The sequence below is a fragment of the Podarcis cretensis genome (genome assembly GCF_951804945.1).
Source record: "Podarcis cretensis genome assembly, chromosome: 4".
Classification (NCBI taxonomy): Eukaryota; Metazoa; Chordata; class Lepidosauria; order Squamata; family Lacertidae; genus Podarcis; species Podarcis cretensis.
The window spans coordinates 84786526-84805273 of record NC_137173.1 but is presented as its reverse complement, the minus strand read 5'-3'; the positions used below and the strand labels follow the sequence as shown (position 1 = coordinate 84805273).

The 18748-nt window shown below is 44.9% G+C and overlaps 1 protein-coding gene across 1 annotated transcript in view; it reads left to right on the top strand.

Annotated features, from left to right (window-relative positions):
- Window positions 1–18748, top strand: part of ITGBL1 (integrin subunit beta like 1) — a 138275-nt gene extending 119527 nt beyond the window's left edge. Inside the window, exons 8-11 of the mRNA XM_079972853.1 lie at window positions 2582–2698; window positions 7671–7817; window positions 13658–13771; window positions 16907–18748. Of these exons, the coding sequence (XP_079828979.1) occupies window positions 2582–2698; window positions 7671–7817; window positions 13658–13771; window positions 16907–16998 (470 nt within the window). The 3' untranslated portion in view covers window positions 16999–18748. The remainder of the gene's footprint in view (window positions 1–2581; window positions 2699–7670; window positions 7818–13657; window positions 13772–16906) is intronic.

Here is an 18748-nt window from a genome sequence, read left to right as displayed (position 1 = left end):
AGTTTGTGGAAGGTATTATGAAGAAAGCACTGGTTTTTGACACAATATGTGAGGGAGAAGAGACTAGTGTGTATATATGGACCTGTAATTTAGCCATGGTTTTTATTTATTGCTTTTCCCCCGAATCTTTTGGAATTATCCAGACTAACGTGTATTAGATGCAATGTTGGAATAAGTGCATGGTAGAATATACATTCTACAGTTGATGTCATCCATAGAATATGGGAATGTATTGGCTGGTTGACTTGTAAGCTCTTTGGAAGAATTTCTGGCACCTTTCTGTGGGGTGCTTTCTCTCTGATGCAGTACAGTCTAAGCTGCATCCTCTCCTCTCCTTCCTCCCCTCTCCTTCCTTGGAGGCTTATAAGCAGAGGTTGGGTGGCCATTTGCCCTGGGTGCTTTAGCTGAGATTCCTGCATTACAGGAGGTTGGGGGGCCCTGGTGAAGCGGTGTGGGGAAACAGGACTGGTAGATGATAAACACAAGAAGCACCTTGCTGGATCAGACCAGAGGCCCATTGAGTCTGGTATCCTGTGGCCAACCAGATGCTTCTTCTGGGTAGCCCACAAGCAGGGCACGAACATGACAGCACTGTCCCCACTTGCAGTTCCAAGGAACTTGTGTTCAGGATGCATACTGATTCCCTTGCCTTCAGTCTAAAGTGGCACAGCCAATTCTGTGATCTAAGGGCACCTTGGTGAAGCTAATTTCGCAGGTCTGAGTCCAGACACTGCCTGCTTGGGAGACAAATTGGGAACCCTATGTAACCCTACCTTGACTTCCATGAAAAACATAAGAAAAGCCATCCCGGATCAGAAAGAACAAAAGAAAAGCCAAAGGCCCATTTAGCCCAGTACTATGTTCTCACTAGGGATGCGGGTGGCGCTGTGGGTTAAACTACAGAGCCTAGGACTTGCCGATTAGAAGGTCGGCGGTTCGAATCCCCACGACAGGGTGAGCTCCTGTTGCTCGGTCCCTGCTTCTGCCAACCTAGCAGTTCAAAAGCACGTCAAAGTGCAAGTAGATAAATAGGTACCGCTCCAGCGGGAAGATAAACGGCGTTTCCGTGCCCTGCTCTTGTCCACCAGAAGCGGCTTAGTCAAGCTGGCCACATGACCCGGAAGCTGTATGCCGGCTCTCTTGGCCAATAAAGCGAGATGAGCGCCGCAACCCCAGAGTCGGCCACAACTGGACCTAATGGTCAGGGGTCCCTTTACCTTTACCTATGTTCGCACTGATGCCTGTGGGAAGACGGCAAACAGGACCTTTGTGGAACAGCACTCTCCCCAGCTGCAACTCCTAGCAACTGGTACCCAAGGGCACCCTGCTTCTGACAGTGAACATAGACCATTTCATTTCATTTCACTTTTAATTTGTATACTGCCTTTCTATATTACTGTACACAAGGCTGTTGACAAGCTGAAGAAACAACGAAAGTCAGCAAAGCTCACACACCTAATAACAGTATGATCCAATACAAAAAATAGGTTTGAAATAAACAACTCATGTCAAACAATATATTCAATAAACTATTTGAATATAATAGTAAACAATAAAATTAAATATCAGCAAATAATAACGAAACAGTTTGCACTTATCAGTTACAATAAAGAATTGCTAAACTCAGGAAAAGATAATGGCAAATTGCAATGTGTAAAATATCACAAAACATACAAACCCATGTAAAAGGATCAGATTGATAAACAAGGACACACCTATATCTATCTATATCTATATCTATATCTATATCTATATCTATATCTATATCTATATCTATCTCTATCTCTATCTCTATCTCTATCTCTATCTCTATCTCTATCTCTATCTCTATCTCTATCTCTATCTCTATCTCTATCCTGAACTCCTCTGTTTTCTCCCCAGCTGCTTCTGCTATTCTCAAGGTCATGGTCTGGGAAAGGCTCCTAGGGGCTGGAGGGTGGGGCAAGGCAGGTGGAAAAAGCCATTGCCTGATTGATGGATAGCACAAAGTCTCTCTCCCATCCCTAGCCACTGATGCTAGTGGCCATTGATTGCCTTATACGCCATTCATTTGTCAAATCTGCTTTTGCCTTCTGTGGGAGTGAATTCCATAGTTAAGCATGTTCTTCATGAAGAAGTACCTTCTTCTTCACTGTTGACTACACTTTTATGAAGAAATGGCAGTGTGGGCTGAGCCTACAAGACTCTTCTAGAAAGAAGCCATGAGATGTGGGTACCATGACACCTTCCTAATATGGAAGGCCTATATCTCAGTGGTTGAGCACCTGCTTTGGATGTGGGAGGTTCTGTGTCTAATCCTGGGCATCTTCTAATCCAGGTAGCTCATGATAGGGAAGACCCTGGAGACCACTGCCAGTGGATGATATTGGCCAAATGGGCAGCCAGCCAGACCTTTTCAAGGTAGCTCCCTTTATTCCTAATAGAGGTGGGAGCCTTGATGTAGCAGTCTTTCTAGAATTTCTCCTTTTGAATATATTGCATTTGTATTTCAATACGATCTTTATATTTATTTGCCGCTTCCTTAATGACCCAATGCAGCTCTGATTGTTGCATGCGACTGATGGAGTGCTTATTCTTACAGGGAAATGCGAATGTGGCCAGTGCACTTGTTTCCCTCCAGGAGAGTCCAAAATATATGGCAAAATCTGCGAGTGTGACGATCGGCAATGTGAAGACATAGATGGCGTTGTCTGCAGTGGTATGTTGCTAAATTAAAGCAAGGCGCCCAGCATAATGCACACTCTTCATCCTCTTTGCGTGCCGAGGTCCCCAGGGCCACCCCAATAACTCACACATCACACAGAAATTTTTGTTTAAGATTTTTGGCATAATTTTGGCCACAACTTTATTAAAATACAAATTTGTGAGTGGTTGCGTAGGCATTGGTTGCGACCATCTGCCCCCACCATGGGGGACAGACTGACATTCCGCACGATGCGAAAGTCAGAATGGGGGAATACACTTGGGGGTAGCGACGGAGCAGGGAACCTTCCCTCACCCCAAATGCAACTAGGAGCTCATTGCTATGGCCCGAGCCCCCTTGTCAGAGTGGACAAGCAATAGTTAGCTCCCAATTCCTTTAACGGAATCCCTTGCAGCAGCAGCAGCATTAGAGGGGCAGGCACAGCCAATCCATGCCCCTCAACCAACCAAACCATAAACCAATGCCTAACCGCGAACCTTACAAGTTGTGACGATTTGCTACGCAGTAGGCAAAAACCAAATGGCCCCAGCCAATCAGCCAGATGGACAAAATTCCTACCAGGCCCCCGCTCCAAAGCAGACGACCCCATGACAGGCATAGCAAGGTCAAAGCAAACAACCCTATTCTAGGGAGGGAGGGACGGGCAATCCAATGCACGGGCGAAAAGAGGAAGCCTTAGCCTCGTGCAAGGAGTTTTACTATTTCTGGCTGTCAATCAATAAATGGCAACATTAACTTCTTCCCAACAACAAGGGAAGCCCCAATCGCATCAGTGGCCAACGGTCAATTAGCCCCCCCCCCAACTTTGGAGTGTCCTGGCGGCCCCCACCGCAACACGTGCTCTCCATGAAGGAGAACACGCTTTATCAGATCAGACTCCTGATGAAACGATTTCCTGCAAGTCTGCTGTCCAGCAGCCCCAAAGTACATGTTATGTAAGGAGAATACTGGGAACAAATATACGGCTCTGGAGCAGATCAAAGAGCAACCCACCACAGTCTGGAATTGCCATATAATTGGTTTTAAAGGATCCTGATGGTTTCTTAAATTGACATGTGGAAGAAAATGAGGAGTGACTCAAGGAACCGTAGGCTGAATAAGGTTGCTTCAGTTGACCTGTGCATTTGAACATTTATGCTGGTTTGTTTGCAGGGAAGTTAGACAACACTGAACCATCAAAGCAAGCATTACCCCACACTTTCCACTGCCTTTCTCTGTCACTTTCATCACTGCAAAAAGTCTCTCTCTTTTTGGCAAAGCAAGTTTGTGTGTAAGAGTTCCAAATCAAGTCGCACAACCTAAATTTGCTATTGGTAGTTTTATCGTTAAAACAGAAATGCATCTATTGCATAACTCTAAATCAGGGCAGTGTTTCAGATTTGCAGTATGGATTTTTGCAGATGGAAATAGGCACAGAAATGAAGGTAGGAGTCAGGTGCCAATACCCTTTTCACTGGTGTACACTGGGTTCATGTTACCCTTGGAAAACATTTACCACCAGTTTACCACCTGCCAGATTTGCTTTGTTAAAATGCCTGCTTGACGCTTTGTGTCAGCTTAGAAAGTTGTGCTGCTTGCCAAGGAAGTTTCTGCTGTGCAAGGCTGAAGTTGTCTCCTGGTTCCCATAGAGATGCACGAGATAAGGTATTGCGCAGCTTATTTTAAGGCACAGGGCAGAGAAACTTCATTTTCTTATTCAGTGTGTGCATGCCACTCTGCATCGCTACATTGGGAACCAACTTCAGTCTCATTTTTGCTGCAAAGGACAGAAGCCTTAGGCCCCCCTGAGAAAGCAGAAAGTGTTACAGCTGAAGGGACCTCGGAGAAAGGCAGGGATTTTGCCTGGAGATTAGATGCCTACTGAAATGAGAGAGGAAAAAGTGAATGGCAATGCAGGTGATCTGAATAAGAATGGTCACCTGCCCTCTCTGACTAGCAGAGATTGATGAATAGCTTTCTTTTCTGACTCTAGGCCCAAGTAGGTATAAGGAGTAAGCAGCCGTGATCTTACATGTTTATTATAGCGACTTGAAAATGCAGCTGCCTGTCATCTGAAAAAGAAAGGAACGAGCTTTCTCAGCAAGACCTGTGACCCAGCGCTTTAGCCTTTTGCTCAGAGAAGTCAAAAGGGGAGATGTCCTAAATAGTCTGTTCCATTCCCTTAAAATAATGCCATTGATTACAATGGAACTTATTTCCAAGTAAATGTGCTTAGGATTGCAGACTTCAGTGCACAGGTCATCCTTCTCCTTGGAGTATTGAACATGTTTAGAATATTATAACACTTTCAAATGTGAGCTGTTTCAAAAGGAAATCTGTGCAACATCCAAATCCCAAAGAATAAAAATGTTCTGGGTGGGGAGTTTGCCATGATGAAAAATAAAATAGAACTACTAAATAATGTTGTTCATCATTTAAATTTCACTTTCAGTGCTTAATGCATTTAACAATTATTTTTATTGCAATGCTCCCAAGAGCCCACTGAGGGTGGGTCTGTTATCTCCATTCTATACTCTTGGATAACTGAAGCTGAGAGAGTAAAAACTGTGTGTAGCCAGCTCACAAATCAATGAGACAAAATTTGAATCATATTTCATAGGTTTAAGGGTAGTGAAACAATTATCACTAAATAGGGCTTTGAATTTTCACTAAATTTGGCATGGTCATGGAGAGAGGGCAAAACAGTGAAGCTTAAGGGTAAGAATCATAAGAGGGAAAGGAGTTTGCACACACTTTCCTCAGTAAATGATACCTTCTGATAAATAGGTTGTATGATTAATAATAATAGTAATAATAATTTCTTTGTTTGTTTATACATACCCCGCCCATCTGGCTGGGTTTCCCCAGCCACTCTGGGCAGCTCCCAACAGAATTAAAAGCACAATAAAACATCAGACATTAAAAACCTCCCTAAACAGGGCTGCCTTCAGATGTCTTCTAAAAGTCAGATAGTTGTTTATTTCCTTGACATCTGGTGGGAGGGCATTCCATAGGGCAGGCACCACTACCAAGAAGGCCCTCTGCCTGGTTCTCTGTAACATCACTTCTCGCAGTGAGGGAACTGCCAGAAGGCCCTCAGAGCTAGACCTCAGGGTCCGGGCAGAACAATGGGGGTGGAGACGCTCCTTCAGGTATACTGGGCTGAGGCCATTTTTGCTGTAGTCCCTCTCTTCCACATTGAACCCTGCTAACATTGCTAAATGAGACACTTTTGCTAACTAAGGGTTGTGTGCACTCCCTCATCTTTCCAATCTGTACAATATTTGTCCATGAAATATAGATATAGATACAGCTATGGTGGATCAGATTGTGTGTGGGGACCTGATTTATGGATTGATTGTCATGGTTACCCCTGGAGCAATTACATATTGGAGACTGCAACCAATTATAAACCAGTGCCCGCTTTAAATATTCATGTAGGCTTACATATACATTTGCAAACAGGTTCCTGTTTATGTATGCAGATGCATGTTTGCGAAGGTGAGTGTAGAAGGAGATCCAGTTTGCCCACCGTAAAGTACGCAGCATGCCATAGTTATTGAGTGCTTAACTTTGTATGAAGAACAATCAATAAGTGGACTGGAAAGGGTAACGTGACTCGACTCGACAAGTTGTTCTTCAGGCTGCTGTGTACACAAATAAGAGCAGCTCAAAGACTTCTGGACATATAAACATGGAAATTAGCAAAGTCCCTTTCCTGCTGTTCACAAAGGGCTGAAGGACTGATTCACATTGCACTCGGCAAGGCCTCTTCTTTGTGCACAGTAGTGCTCAAAGTACGGAACAGTGCATTTCCAAATCCTCGGGGATACAGTGTGTGCACATGTGAGGGAGCAGCAGGCCAATCCAGTTCCCTGGGGCATGCCCACCATAAGAGGTCTGGTCTAGGCAGATGCCCACCCGGTGTGTCTTCTTCAGTTACAAAGTCACAGTGATTGATGTGATTGCACATGCTGCATTTTGCCCTGCCTGGGAACTCTGAAAAGTACAGAAGGCATTTTCCAAGTCGAGTGTGGCAAAGTGAGCTTTTTGCACAGCATTCCAACACATTTTTTTAAATCTGGCTTAAGCCCTGCCTTGGGCATGGAAACTCTGGCCGTTGCACTGTGTACTATTGGCATGGCATTGTCTGACAAGGAGGGATGTTGTTTGGACTCAGGGCTGTGCTTGCCACAAAACCTTCTTGCGTGGCTCATTTCCCTGTGCCCCAACCAGGCTTTGGTCATAGAGATTTAGCAGGTGAAGCTTCTCCTTTGTTGACAAGGCGAAGGGGAATCCATCGCAGCCTGTTCTGACCCCATGCCGATGCTGTTACTGCCATAAGGCAGAGTGAGGGGGCTGCCTCAGAAAGCAATTGCTGGGTGTGTGAGAGGAAGGCAGTGGTGGCAGTTCCTGTTATCTATCTGTGAATATATATATATATATTTATGTGCCTTTCACAAATAGTTGAAAATAAATCCTTTCACTTGTCAGGCTGGCAACATTTGAACAAGTATCATTTGCAAACTCCTCCAGACAGCGTCCGCATGAAGTCCTCTCACCTTTACAGTCAAGATGGAACTAACATAACCAAGCAATTCCCAAATGCTAACTGCCAACTGCCAACTGTCAATTGTTACCTCCTTCCCCTAATACCACCTATTCTTTGTGAAATACATTCCCAGTGAAATACTGTTTCCACAGCCATTCTTTTTGAGCTTCCCTCATCCATTCCCCCTTTGTTGGAAGCTATGAGTCCTATGTGACCTGCCCTGTGCCCCATAACCTAGCCTGCCACCCTCAGGTGTGGTGGAGAGTGGTGCCTCATTGCCAGTGCTGAAGTAAAATCCAAGTACCTGGCTGGTCAGCTTCAGGAGGAAGTTGCAATCTTGCTCACCCTGGGCAGCAAAATGTCCTATGCAGGACCCATTCCTCATAATAAACTTAAAATACAAACTTCTCCCTGCCTCGCCATCTCTCCTTCTAGGTCACGGCATGTGTTCCTGCGGTCGATGCATTTGCAAGGATGGATGGTTTGGGAAGTTGTGTCAGCACCCAAGGAAGTGCAACATGACGGAAAGCGAGAGCAGAAGTTTCTGCGAATCAGCGGACGGCATATTGTGCTCAGGGAAGGGTAAGTGCGGGGAAACAGAGTGCCACGGTGTATGGGCATGCTCTGGGAGATTAAAAAAAGCACAGCCTGCAGGTTATAAATTGTAGCACTCAACTTTCATAGCTCCCACGCTGTTTGACAGCTTTTCAAAATGATTTTACAATACAGAGAACTCTTGTCATGAGGTTCTCCGTTTTGTATTTAGAAGCTTTCCTTTCAGGCATTGTTTACCAACAGCGTGTGGTCCCATTTGCAGGTATAGTTGTGGGTGTGTGTATCTATATGAGGCCATTGTGTATGAGGGATTATATCTTGGCATGATGTTCCAAGTGTTGCCAGCAGGTGTGTGAGCACGTTTGCTAAACTTGTCTGGAGTGGGAAGAGATTCTTTCTCTTTTCTTTTGGACTGCCGATTCCATTCATATCCATCAAAGTCTGAGGGGGTTCCTTCATTTCAGAGGTTTTATACCTTGTTAGATTGCCATTTGTTTTTGGTTGCAAACTGAATTATGGCTGCTTCTTCGAACCTATGAAATTTGTACCAAATGCAGACATTTTAAGAAAAGACTGGCTCAGTGGTGACTGAAGCCCTCTGGGTTGGAAAGAGAGTTAAATAATCTTCTAAAATTGTGTAGGATGTGATTCTTTGGTTTTTGTTTTATTTAATTTTTTTTTAAAAAAAACAAACAAACCTCTATCTCTCAGGATTCATCTACATGTATTTAGTATCTCGCTTTTCTAATACTGCAAATGGCCTTTTCAAATGCCCGGTGCACTGCCCATGACAGCGCTTTCTTAATTTCCCGTGTGCCAATGTGGGACACTTTCAAGTTCACGATCAAGTCATCGCCTGCCTTTGTCACAGTGAGCAGAATGTCTGTGTCCCACTACTCTGGTTTTCAGCAATAGGCAAAAAATCAGGTTCTGCGCATGGGCTAGGATGCAGATTGCTACTGAGAGGCTCATATAAAGGGCTGACACTAGTCCCGTGGGATGTTTGCCACCACTGTGGCAGCTGGGCCCCATCGTGCTATGTTGAACACTTCAAAAACCTAGCACAGTGGCCTCCTGTTTGAGTTCCTTGCTTCTAGCCATGGTGAGCAGAGGACCCATATGGCTGCTACCATCATCACAAGGCGGGGATGGAGGGACATGGCTCTCACAGGGATACTGGTTCTGAGCATTGGTCAATGTAGAACGTAGCTGAGAGAGATATTGCTGCACTGCAAGGTTCGCCTGATGTTGTCTGGAGCCAGGAATGCGGAAACCTTTGGCCCTTTGGATGTTTCTGGACCCCAGCCCTTATCATCCCTGGCCATTGGCCATGCTAGCTGGAAAATGATGGAGGTTGGAGTCCCACAGCACTTGAAGATCCATAGGACCTCCATCCCTGGTGTACAGAAGTGTGATGGGTTCTTCGGGCAAGGTGGAACAGTAATTGTAAATGAAACTTCCACAGAGCCAAGACTGAGCCACCATCTTTATTTTTTATTTTTTATTTTTTAATAATTTTTATTAACTGGCCAATCACATCAAATTAAATCACATCATATAAATTCCAAATTACAAAGCCAAATTTTTAAATTTTGTTGGGGGAACCCATACTTCAAGATCCAAAGGGGGATTCAGATCATCTTCTTATTACTGCGTTAATGTCCAAATCAGTCCCAATCAGTCCAAACAAAGTTCATAATTCTATCCAGTCTTATCTTGGTGTTGCCACATCATATCTTGTTTGTATAATTTCTCTTTTTCCTTTACGATCTCTTCTGTTAGTCTCCTTAAGCCGATAGCAAGTGTTATATTCCTGTGTGGATTTCCCGTTCCTCCACTAAGTCCAGATGGTTTCCCTATATCTCCTTCGTAGATAACGTCACTCTTCCCATCGTAAATTTTGGCATTTGTCGCTCTTAAGTCCCACCGAGAAGTTGATTCACGATATGTAAACAACTCTATTTCTCTCTTTCTCCTCCCAGACCCAAGAGCTCCCACAATGCCTCACAAAATGGCGACGGCATTTTTTCCTGACTGCGTCACTCCAAAACTCTTAGCTTTCCAGCTTCATCTTGAAACATTGCTTTGGATCGAAAGTTTATCTCCACATAGCCTTAAATCCACAGCTTAAGTCCTTAATTTCTGACTCATTAGGGGAGGGGGATTCTTGTTAAATCACATAGAAAAGGGAAAGGCAGGTTTTTTCCCTCCCTCCCCCCTCAGTCATTTATCATACCGTATCTTGACGTATCTTCTCGTATTTTATTGTTGTCTTGTTATCAGAGATCTCTTCTGTCAGCAGTCTTTACTCCCCTTTTTTCCTTGATGTATGTGCAATTAATCTCGTCCAAATTGTTTCTTTTAAAGATCATTGCAACCAGCGGCGCGAATCAGGGACGGCGTCAAAGAGTGCCAAAAATCCCACAGGAGGGCTTTGTGCCTAGTGCCCCCACCCCCACAAATTCGGGGGTGGTATAGGGCACAGCAGGCAAGGGTCGTCCCCACCACAATCCTGGTGGGGTTAAGGAGGCTAATTACCCCCATCATTGCCTCCAAATTACCTCGTGTGGGTCGGAGAGATGTTATTGTCAGCCATCTTCCGATGCGCCACCTAGTGGCCCCCCGACTGAGCCACCATCTTTAAATCAGAGTTCTGCTTAGCTACTGTGTATTCAGCTGAGCAACTGAAAATAGAAAGTAAGGAAATTCCCCTCTTAGGCAAATTGCTGAATGAGGAAAAACTGCACAAGTTCTTCATTATAATAGTAATATAATAATTTATTATTTATACCCCGCTTCCAAAAAAATATTAAAATACAATAGTCTGTTAAACATTGAAAGCTTCCCTAAACAGAGCTGCCTTCAGATGTCTTCTAAAAGTCTGGTAGTTGTTTTTCTCTTTGACATCTGGTGGGAGGGCGTTCCACAGGGCAGGTGCCACTACCGAGAAGGCCCTCTGCCTGGTTTCCTGTAACTTGGCTCATCTTGCTTTATTGGCCAAGGGAGCCGGCGTACAGTGAGGGAACTGCCAGAAGGCCCTCAGAGCTGGACCTCAGCGTCCGGGCTGAATGATGGGGGTGGAGAAGCTCCATCAGGTATACTGGACTGAGTCTGTTTAGTTCTTTAAAGGTCAGCACCAACACTTTGAATTGTGCTCGGAAACGTACTGGGGGCCAATGTAGATCTTTCAAGACCAGTGTTATGTGGTCTCTGCAGCTGCTCCCAGTCACCAGTTTAGCTTCTGCATTCTGGATTAGTTGTAGTTTCCGGGTCACCTTCAAAGGTAGCCCCATATAGAGCGCAGTGCAGTAGTCCAAGCGAGAGATAACTAGAGCATGCACCTCTCTGGCGAGACAGTCTGTGGGCAGTCTCAGCCTGTGTACCAGATGGAGCTGATAAGCAGCTGCCCTGGACACAGAAGTGACCTGCGCCTCCATGGACAGCTGTGCGTCCAAAATGACTCCCAGGCTGCACACCTTTTTCACATTGCACATTGTTTTCACATTCCACTCCAGCAGTGGAATGGTTTGTGTGTATGTGTTTTGTGGCGGAGAATTAGGCAGTTTTAGGTATACATTAAATTATTTTTCCTCTCTGGGTTTAATTGCAAACTATTTGTCATTGCAGAATATATACTGGTATACTTAACTACTTGCTTGTAGAACTCAGCGTGAAAGAGAAAGGGGGAACGAATAGAATTTGGTGGGTTTGCCTTTCATTCGCTTTGGCTTCTTGTCTTCCTTCTTACCTGTCTCAATAGGCAACAGGCATCATGGAATATAGGGTAGTAAACACACTACAGAGGTTGTGGGGTTCATCTCTCATCAGCCCCAACCAGGATGGCCAACAATCAAGGATGATGGGAGCTGAGGAAAAAGCCACTTTAGCTCCAGTATCCTGCACCTTGTATGCACTGCAATTAAACAAAGGAAGTTTGATGGTTAGCTACCTGGGGAAACAATATGATGCCTTTTTTCAGAGTATGAAAGCCTGATGCTAGGCTGCTGTTCTTAACCCAACTAATCCTTCACTGGCTCGCTCTTAGCGCAGAAGAGGACACGCACCTTATTCTAAGAAATGATTGGCCTTTAAGGCCATTTTATTACATTTGTTCTAGGTCGGTTGTTATGGTACCATATCGAGCAATTATACGCTGGTGAGCATGTCTGAAGATCAAGCTGTTAATGCAGCTTTGCATTTTGTGCAAAACACTTTTCTTAAAAAATAATAATGAAATCTTAAAACATCTGGCAGCTACAGGCTCAGCTTAATTTCTGGCTGCGTTTCCAGGTTTCTGCCTGAAAGATTTATTTTTGAAGAATTTATTTCAACAGCTGATTCTTCACATTAGCGTTGCCGGCACCTCCAGCTGTGATTCCTGGTGGTGGAGCATTGTGGTTGAAAAGACACATTGTCCACACACAAAAACACAACTCGGTATGCCAGTGAAGTTGATGGCGGAACAGGGACACCGGCCCAGTTTGGCCGAGCCTAAACTCATCAGAGGCAGAAAGTGCCAGTAGCCCCTGAGATTCCCGCATTGCAGGGGGTTGGACCAGATGACCTCATGATCCCTTCCAGCTCTATGATTCTAAGAGCCAACCCCTGGATGCAAGGACAGATCTTCTGGATAAATAATAATCCAGCAACCATCAGAGGTTAAACCACAGAGCCTGGGACTTGCCGATCAGAAGGTCAGCGGTTCGAACACCTGTGACGGGGTGAGCTCCCATTGCTCAGTCCCAGCTCCTGCCAACCTAGCAGTTCAAAAGCACGTCAAAGTGCAAGTAGATAAATAGGTACCGCTCCGGCGGGAAAGTAAACGGCGTTTCCGTGTGCGGCTCTGGTTCGCCAGAAGCGGCTTAGTCATGCTGGCCACATGACCCGGAAGCTGTACGCCAGCTCCCTCGGCCAATAAAGCAAGATGAGCACCGCAACCCCAGAGTCGGTCACGACTGTACCTAATGGTCAGGGATCCCTTTACCATCACCTTATGAAACAGGGAAGACTTGAAAGGCCAAAAGAGGGTCGCAACTGCGCCTACTTAAGCCAGCACACACAATCTAGCCAAAATTAAACTCCCCCACAACTCCCATTCATTCCAGAGAGAGAGAGAATTGATTCATTTTCCCCACTGAAATCAGTAGGTCTTGAAAGTGTTTCTTTTTGTAGTGGGATTGTGCTCAGTTTTATACGTCATGGGGTTAGTTAGACATCCCTCGTGGACACAAGTGCTCGAGTTTTCCTGTTCCCTGCTGTTTGAGTGGGGCACCCAATATGACCCGTGGGCTGGAGAAACAAAAGCCTTTTGCTTCGAAAGGAAAGCAGGTCGTGTTTGTGGCATGCTCTGCTTCCTCCACAGCCAGCAGATAATAAACGGCTGTGTAGCTTATTCTTCCTACTTCGTTGTTGTTATTGTTGTTTTAAAAAATCCCTGATTGGATTTAGTGGCTTCAGTGCCCTCAAGGAATATCTCTCCTGTCCCTTCTTGCCTTGTTACCTTAGCCAAATTAATTAATTAATAAATCACACACTGCTTTGTCCCACTGGGAAACAGTAGCCTTGATTTTAGAGCTTTGGCAGAAAGCGAAAGCATCTACCTCTTCACAGTAACTCCTTATTAAAACAAAATGGAAGGAGGTGGAGGAGGTATGGAGAGAAATCACTACAGGGCCTTATAAAAAACTCTTCAAGTCAAAGCACACCTCTATAGCATTCTTCTCTTCAATGGGCTTTTATCTTGATTATCTCCTTGTAGACAATTGCTTATTAATAGGCACTGATTGTGCGCCCAAGATGTTTCAGGCCCGACAGGTAAAGCTCCACTGTTCTGTAAGTGCTAATAATGATTTTTTGTGTGCTTTCAGGTTCTTGTCACTGCGGAAAGTGCATCTGTTCGCCCCAGGAATGGTACATCACAGGGGAATTCTGCGAATGCGACGACAGAGACTGTGACAAACACGATGGCCTTGTTTGCACAGGTGTGGCACAATCGCCCTGCCAACTCCTCTCTTTAAGCACGTAGGATAGCAGAGACTGAAAGAGTTTATCTGGCGTGCCAGCCTCTGCCACGCAAAATGGTGCAATTGTTCACCCAACAGCCTCCCACCCACCAACATATGCACTTTTGACCACACTGTGCTTATAAGCTGAGAGACAAAGCAACCCAGTAGGGTTGCTTACAAAGCTCATAGTTCCAAATGAACAGGAGGAAACCTCTCTCCTGGTTTGGGAAGGTCAAGAAGACAGCTAGATAGCTCAGTTGGTTAGAGCATGGCACCAATAATGCCAAGGTTACAGGTTTGATCCCCATATGGGACTACTGCATATTCCTTCATTGCAGGCAGTTGGATTAGATGATCCTCAGGGTCCCTTCCAACTCTTAAGATTATACAAGAAATCTGCCAATTTTGTTTTTTCTGTGTTTCTCTCTGTTTTTGAATCTGAAGTTCAGTTTGCCACATTTCAGCATCAGTTCATAATATATATGGATATCTATATCTATAATGAAAACTGGTTGGCAATTTAGTGTACTTTTTTCCTATTATTACATATCATTTTGCCTAACATACACATTTTCGCAAGCTATTTCCCCTAACATCTTCCCCGCATTATTTTCAGCGATATGTGCACTTATATGCACACCCCCCTAGGGCTTGTTGTTAGAAAACTGTCACTGACAGCAAGGGAGGGGAGTTTGTTTGATGACAGGCACACCTCTTAAAGAAACAGGCCACACACACTATAGCTACATCCTGTTTCCCATGCTCTCAAAACACAGTATTTTGTCTCTTAATAAAATATGACCTTTTGGGGGGGGGGAGCAATCCGTGGTGACAGTGAGAAGCAAATCTGTACAAAAGTTTGTTGAAAGCTCTATGTAGCTGGAGTGCTGGAGGGCACATTTCCCATCCCATAATGCTCTTTTTAATAGCTGAAGCTGACTTATCCTGATGGATAGCAGAGCTCCTGCACTGCTGCTGAAGATGTGATATTGCACTGAAACTGCTATATTGGGATTAACCTTAGTTTAGTGCTTTGAAAGAAAGCTACATTTTTCATCTTGGGAGAAGGCTGGGGGAAACACCCTTTAATTTCTCTGAATGACTTGCCCAGTTATTGGAGAATACATAACGCAATATGAAATGTACTTCTTTAGTTGAGTTCCCTGCATTTCAGGGGGTCCCTCCCAGCTCTGCAGTTCCATGATTCTAGAACATCAGGGAAGCACGTGTGTGTTTACTGGACAGTGGCAGAACAGCACATTTTAGCCAACAGCCATGCATCTTGCAGTCTGGCCTGATGTCTGGATGCTTTCCATGAGGATGTCAAGGAGCCTGACAACTTTTCTCCTGACATGATGTCTGGCAATTAAAGGTCTGCCCATCTGTCTTCTGCCCAAGAAGCGCAGACAGCGAATGCCAAATAGGCAACAGTAGCTATCAAGAGACAAGGTAGGAGGGGGATGTCTAGTGACATTAGACCTCTCCTTTTTTTGCCAGGAACATACGTACTTTGGAGGACAAATGCTCTGTTGCTGCAACAGGTTTTGACCTTGAAATGACAGACGAATGTAGGGAACAAACAGCTAAACAAAGACTTACAGTACTTGCTTTTGATAATCTAACCCAGGGATATGGAAAGGTGATTGGACTCCAATTCCAATCAGCCCCAGCCAGCAATTAGGGGTGATAGGATCTGTGACTCAACAACATCTGGAAGGCCACAGGTTCCCCATCCCTGATTTACCTTGACATATGCAATCTCTTCATGGAATACCTTTCCCGGGGAGGCTCATATGGCACTTTGAGATGCCCTTGTGGTGCCAAAGGCTTCCAGGTATTATTCTTAAAAAACATATAGCAGGAAACTCTGCAATCAGATGACCTGCTCCAGGTGCTAATAGTTCTGCTCCCCTTTCTTACGGTTCTTTGCTGGACTGACCTCTAAATAGAGGATGTCTTCAAATGTCAAGTAGGACCAGTTCATTTTTTGGTAAAGAAAAAAAACGAGGTGTTGATAGAAGCACTGCAGGCGTCAGCACAAAATAGCTGCCGCAGGCAGCAAAGAGAGAGAGAGAGAAACAAAAGCCCTGAGATGGACACATGGCCACCCTAGGTAGTTGGTAGCAAATTGGACACAAAAGTTTCTGTAAGATGGAATAGTTAAAGCATAGTTCACAGGTTGTTCACTGGTGCAGAGGAAGGAGACAGTGTTCAGGAGCATGAATTAGGTCTGTGAATGGCAGGCATGAGTTTGGGGGCAAGCACTCCATCCCAAAGGGACACGGGTGGTGTTGTGGGTTAAACCACAGAGCCTAGGACTTGCCGATCAGAAGGTCGGCGGTTCGAATCCCCGCGATGGGGTGGGCTCCCGTTGCTCAGTCCCTGCTCCTGCCAACCTAGCAGTTCGAAAGCACATCAAAGTGCAAGTAGATAAATAGGTACCGCTCCGGCGGGAAGGTAAACGGCGTTTCCATGTGCTGCTCTGGTTCACCAGAAGCAGCTTAGTCATGCTGGCCACATGACCCGGAAGCTTTACACCGGCTCCCTCGCGCAATAAAGCGAGATGAGCACTCCAACCCCAGAGCCGGTCATGACTAGACCTAATGGTCAGGGGTCCCTTTACCTTTACCTTTACTCCATCCCAAACCTGACTTTTGAGTCCTGAATTCTGCTAATGTTTTATTCTGCTAGTATTCTGCTAGTATTATACACACTTGGTTGCCTTGAAAGAAGCATGCCAGGAAAGGGATCTGGATTTGGATAAAGCATAGCTAAAGCGTCTCTAGAGGATCAAAAGATGAAGATGCCCATTTTCTTTTGTACCTTGAACTGCAGCACAAAGACTGGAGCTAAGCAGCACAGAGGCAGCTGGCTGTAAACTCTGATGGTTTAATTGTAACCTTCAGTGTCTTCTTGATGGCAAACTGTTTAGCGGGCTTTTTCTTTGGTGACGACTTAATCAAATTGCAAAGCGAGTTCTGTCCAGCAAGAGAAAATATGTACAGGGGGAAATAAAGCTGTTTGATGGTTTGCGACGTTTGCAGAGCAACACATGTTTAATGAAGTACATTTCAATTATGGATAATTATAGCCTGTGTTGTTTTGTTCCAGGAAATGGTATATGTAGCTGTGGAAACTGTGAGTGCTGGGAAGGTTGGACTGGAAATGCTTGCGAAATCTGGCTTGGGACAGAATACTCCTAATGCTGCCACGGAACACTGAAGACTGAAGGATTTTTGGGTCTGGTGCTTGTTTATTTTAACTTAGGCTGCTAGAATACTTAAATGCAAGACAAACCTTAAGACAATCAAATCCACCACTAGATATAAGTGAGCACAGCAGCATATTTCCAGGTGTGTGTGCATGGGGGCGGGGGGAATCCAATAAACAACACCAGGTTTTGATCCTGCTCTCGGTGCAGTCAGTGGGAATAGGGTAGGGCCCCTCCAATATCACAGAAGAACACAGTACAGCCTGTTAGAGTGCCACAAATAATCTTTGCTGGAAATTGCACAGACAAGACACATTATATAATGTAGTTGGGCTACTGAATTTCAGCTTCATTGTGTAATAAGAACTATCTGCATGAAAACGCTGGTTCAGAAATATGTAAAAATTCTAAATTAGAGGAGGAGGTCCCTTTGATCCTGGCCTTTTCTTTCTTGCACACATAGACACACACTCGCTCACTCAGCTACACACACCCTCTCTGCTTTGTGTTGCCCTACACACCACCCCTTTCCACAGGTCTCTAGTAAGTGTAGGGAAGAGATGGAATGGAAAGGAGGCACGTGAGGGAATTTCTCCCTCCATGAAGGTTTTGATTTTTTTCTTAAAGGGTGAGCTGAAACTACTTACCTTGTTTGATTTCAAAAGGTGCCAGAAAATGACTACCTACATCAGTGAATTTAGGTCCATGTTGCAAGCACGTTTGCATTGTTTCAGTTCTGTTACCCAGTGCTGTTTTCCCTTCCCCTTCCCCCCCTTTCTTTCCATCATTTGCCCCCACTGCTCACAATTTTACTGGCTGCTATGAGCCACATTACACAGCTAAGGATGTCACTGCACGTCCTTTGGGGACACCCATGACACTGGGGACACCCGTGAACAAAATCAGAGGTGTTGCTGCAGCCAGCTGGAGTTGATGGTAGTGTGGTTAAATTAGGCCAAAGTCTGTGAGAGTGAAGGATGAGGAGGAGGAGAAGGAAAAGAGAGACTACCAGGAGCACCAAGCAGGACTGGAACAATGCAGATGTTTGCCAAAATGCGTATTTTTAAGTAATCTTTTTATTGGCAATCAGATGTGCTGCTGTTGTGTAGAGCACCCCAAGTGTCTAGGACTGTGTGAATGAATCGTAAAGCCTCCCTGAATTAGTAATGAATTAGTAAAAGTAATTCAGCAGTACATTCAGTGGTACCTCGGGTTACGTATTTAATTAGTTCCGGAGGTCTGTTCCGGAGGTCTGTTCTTAACCTGCAACTGTTCTTAACTTGAAGCACCACTTTAGCTAATGGGGCCTCCCACCGCCATGCTGCTGGAGCACAATTTCTGTTCGCATCCTGAAGCAAAGTTCTTAACCCGAGGTAATATTTCTGGGTTAGCCGAGTCTATAACCTGAAGCGTATGTAACCTGAAGCTTCTGTAACCCGAGGTACCACTGTATAGGCCTTGATTTGGCTCTTCTCACTCACCAATGCCATCAGGGACCTGGAAAGAAAAAAGGCAGTGGTGTGCCAGGGATATGGTAAGCCAGAGCACAAAAAGCACCTCATTCACACAGAGAAACTTACTAGTAGGGGTGACCTCAAGGTTGGTTGCTGTTTCATGGTCGCTGATCCACAGGACTAACTGAATAGCTGAAATAGGGGGAAAGGCGATTCAGCCCCGTTTCCCACTAGGTATAAGCAGGATTTTTTTATATGCAAAAAAGGTGCTGGAACTGCCCCCTGTGC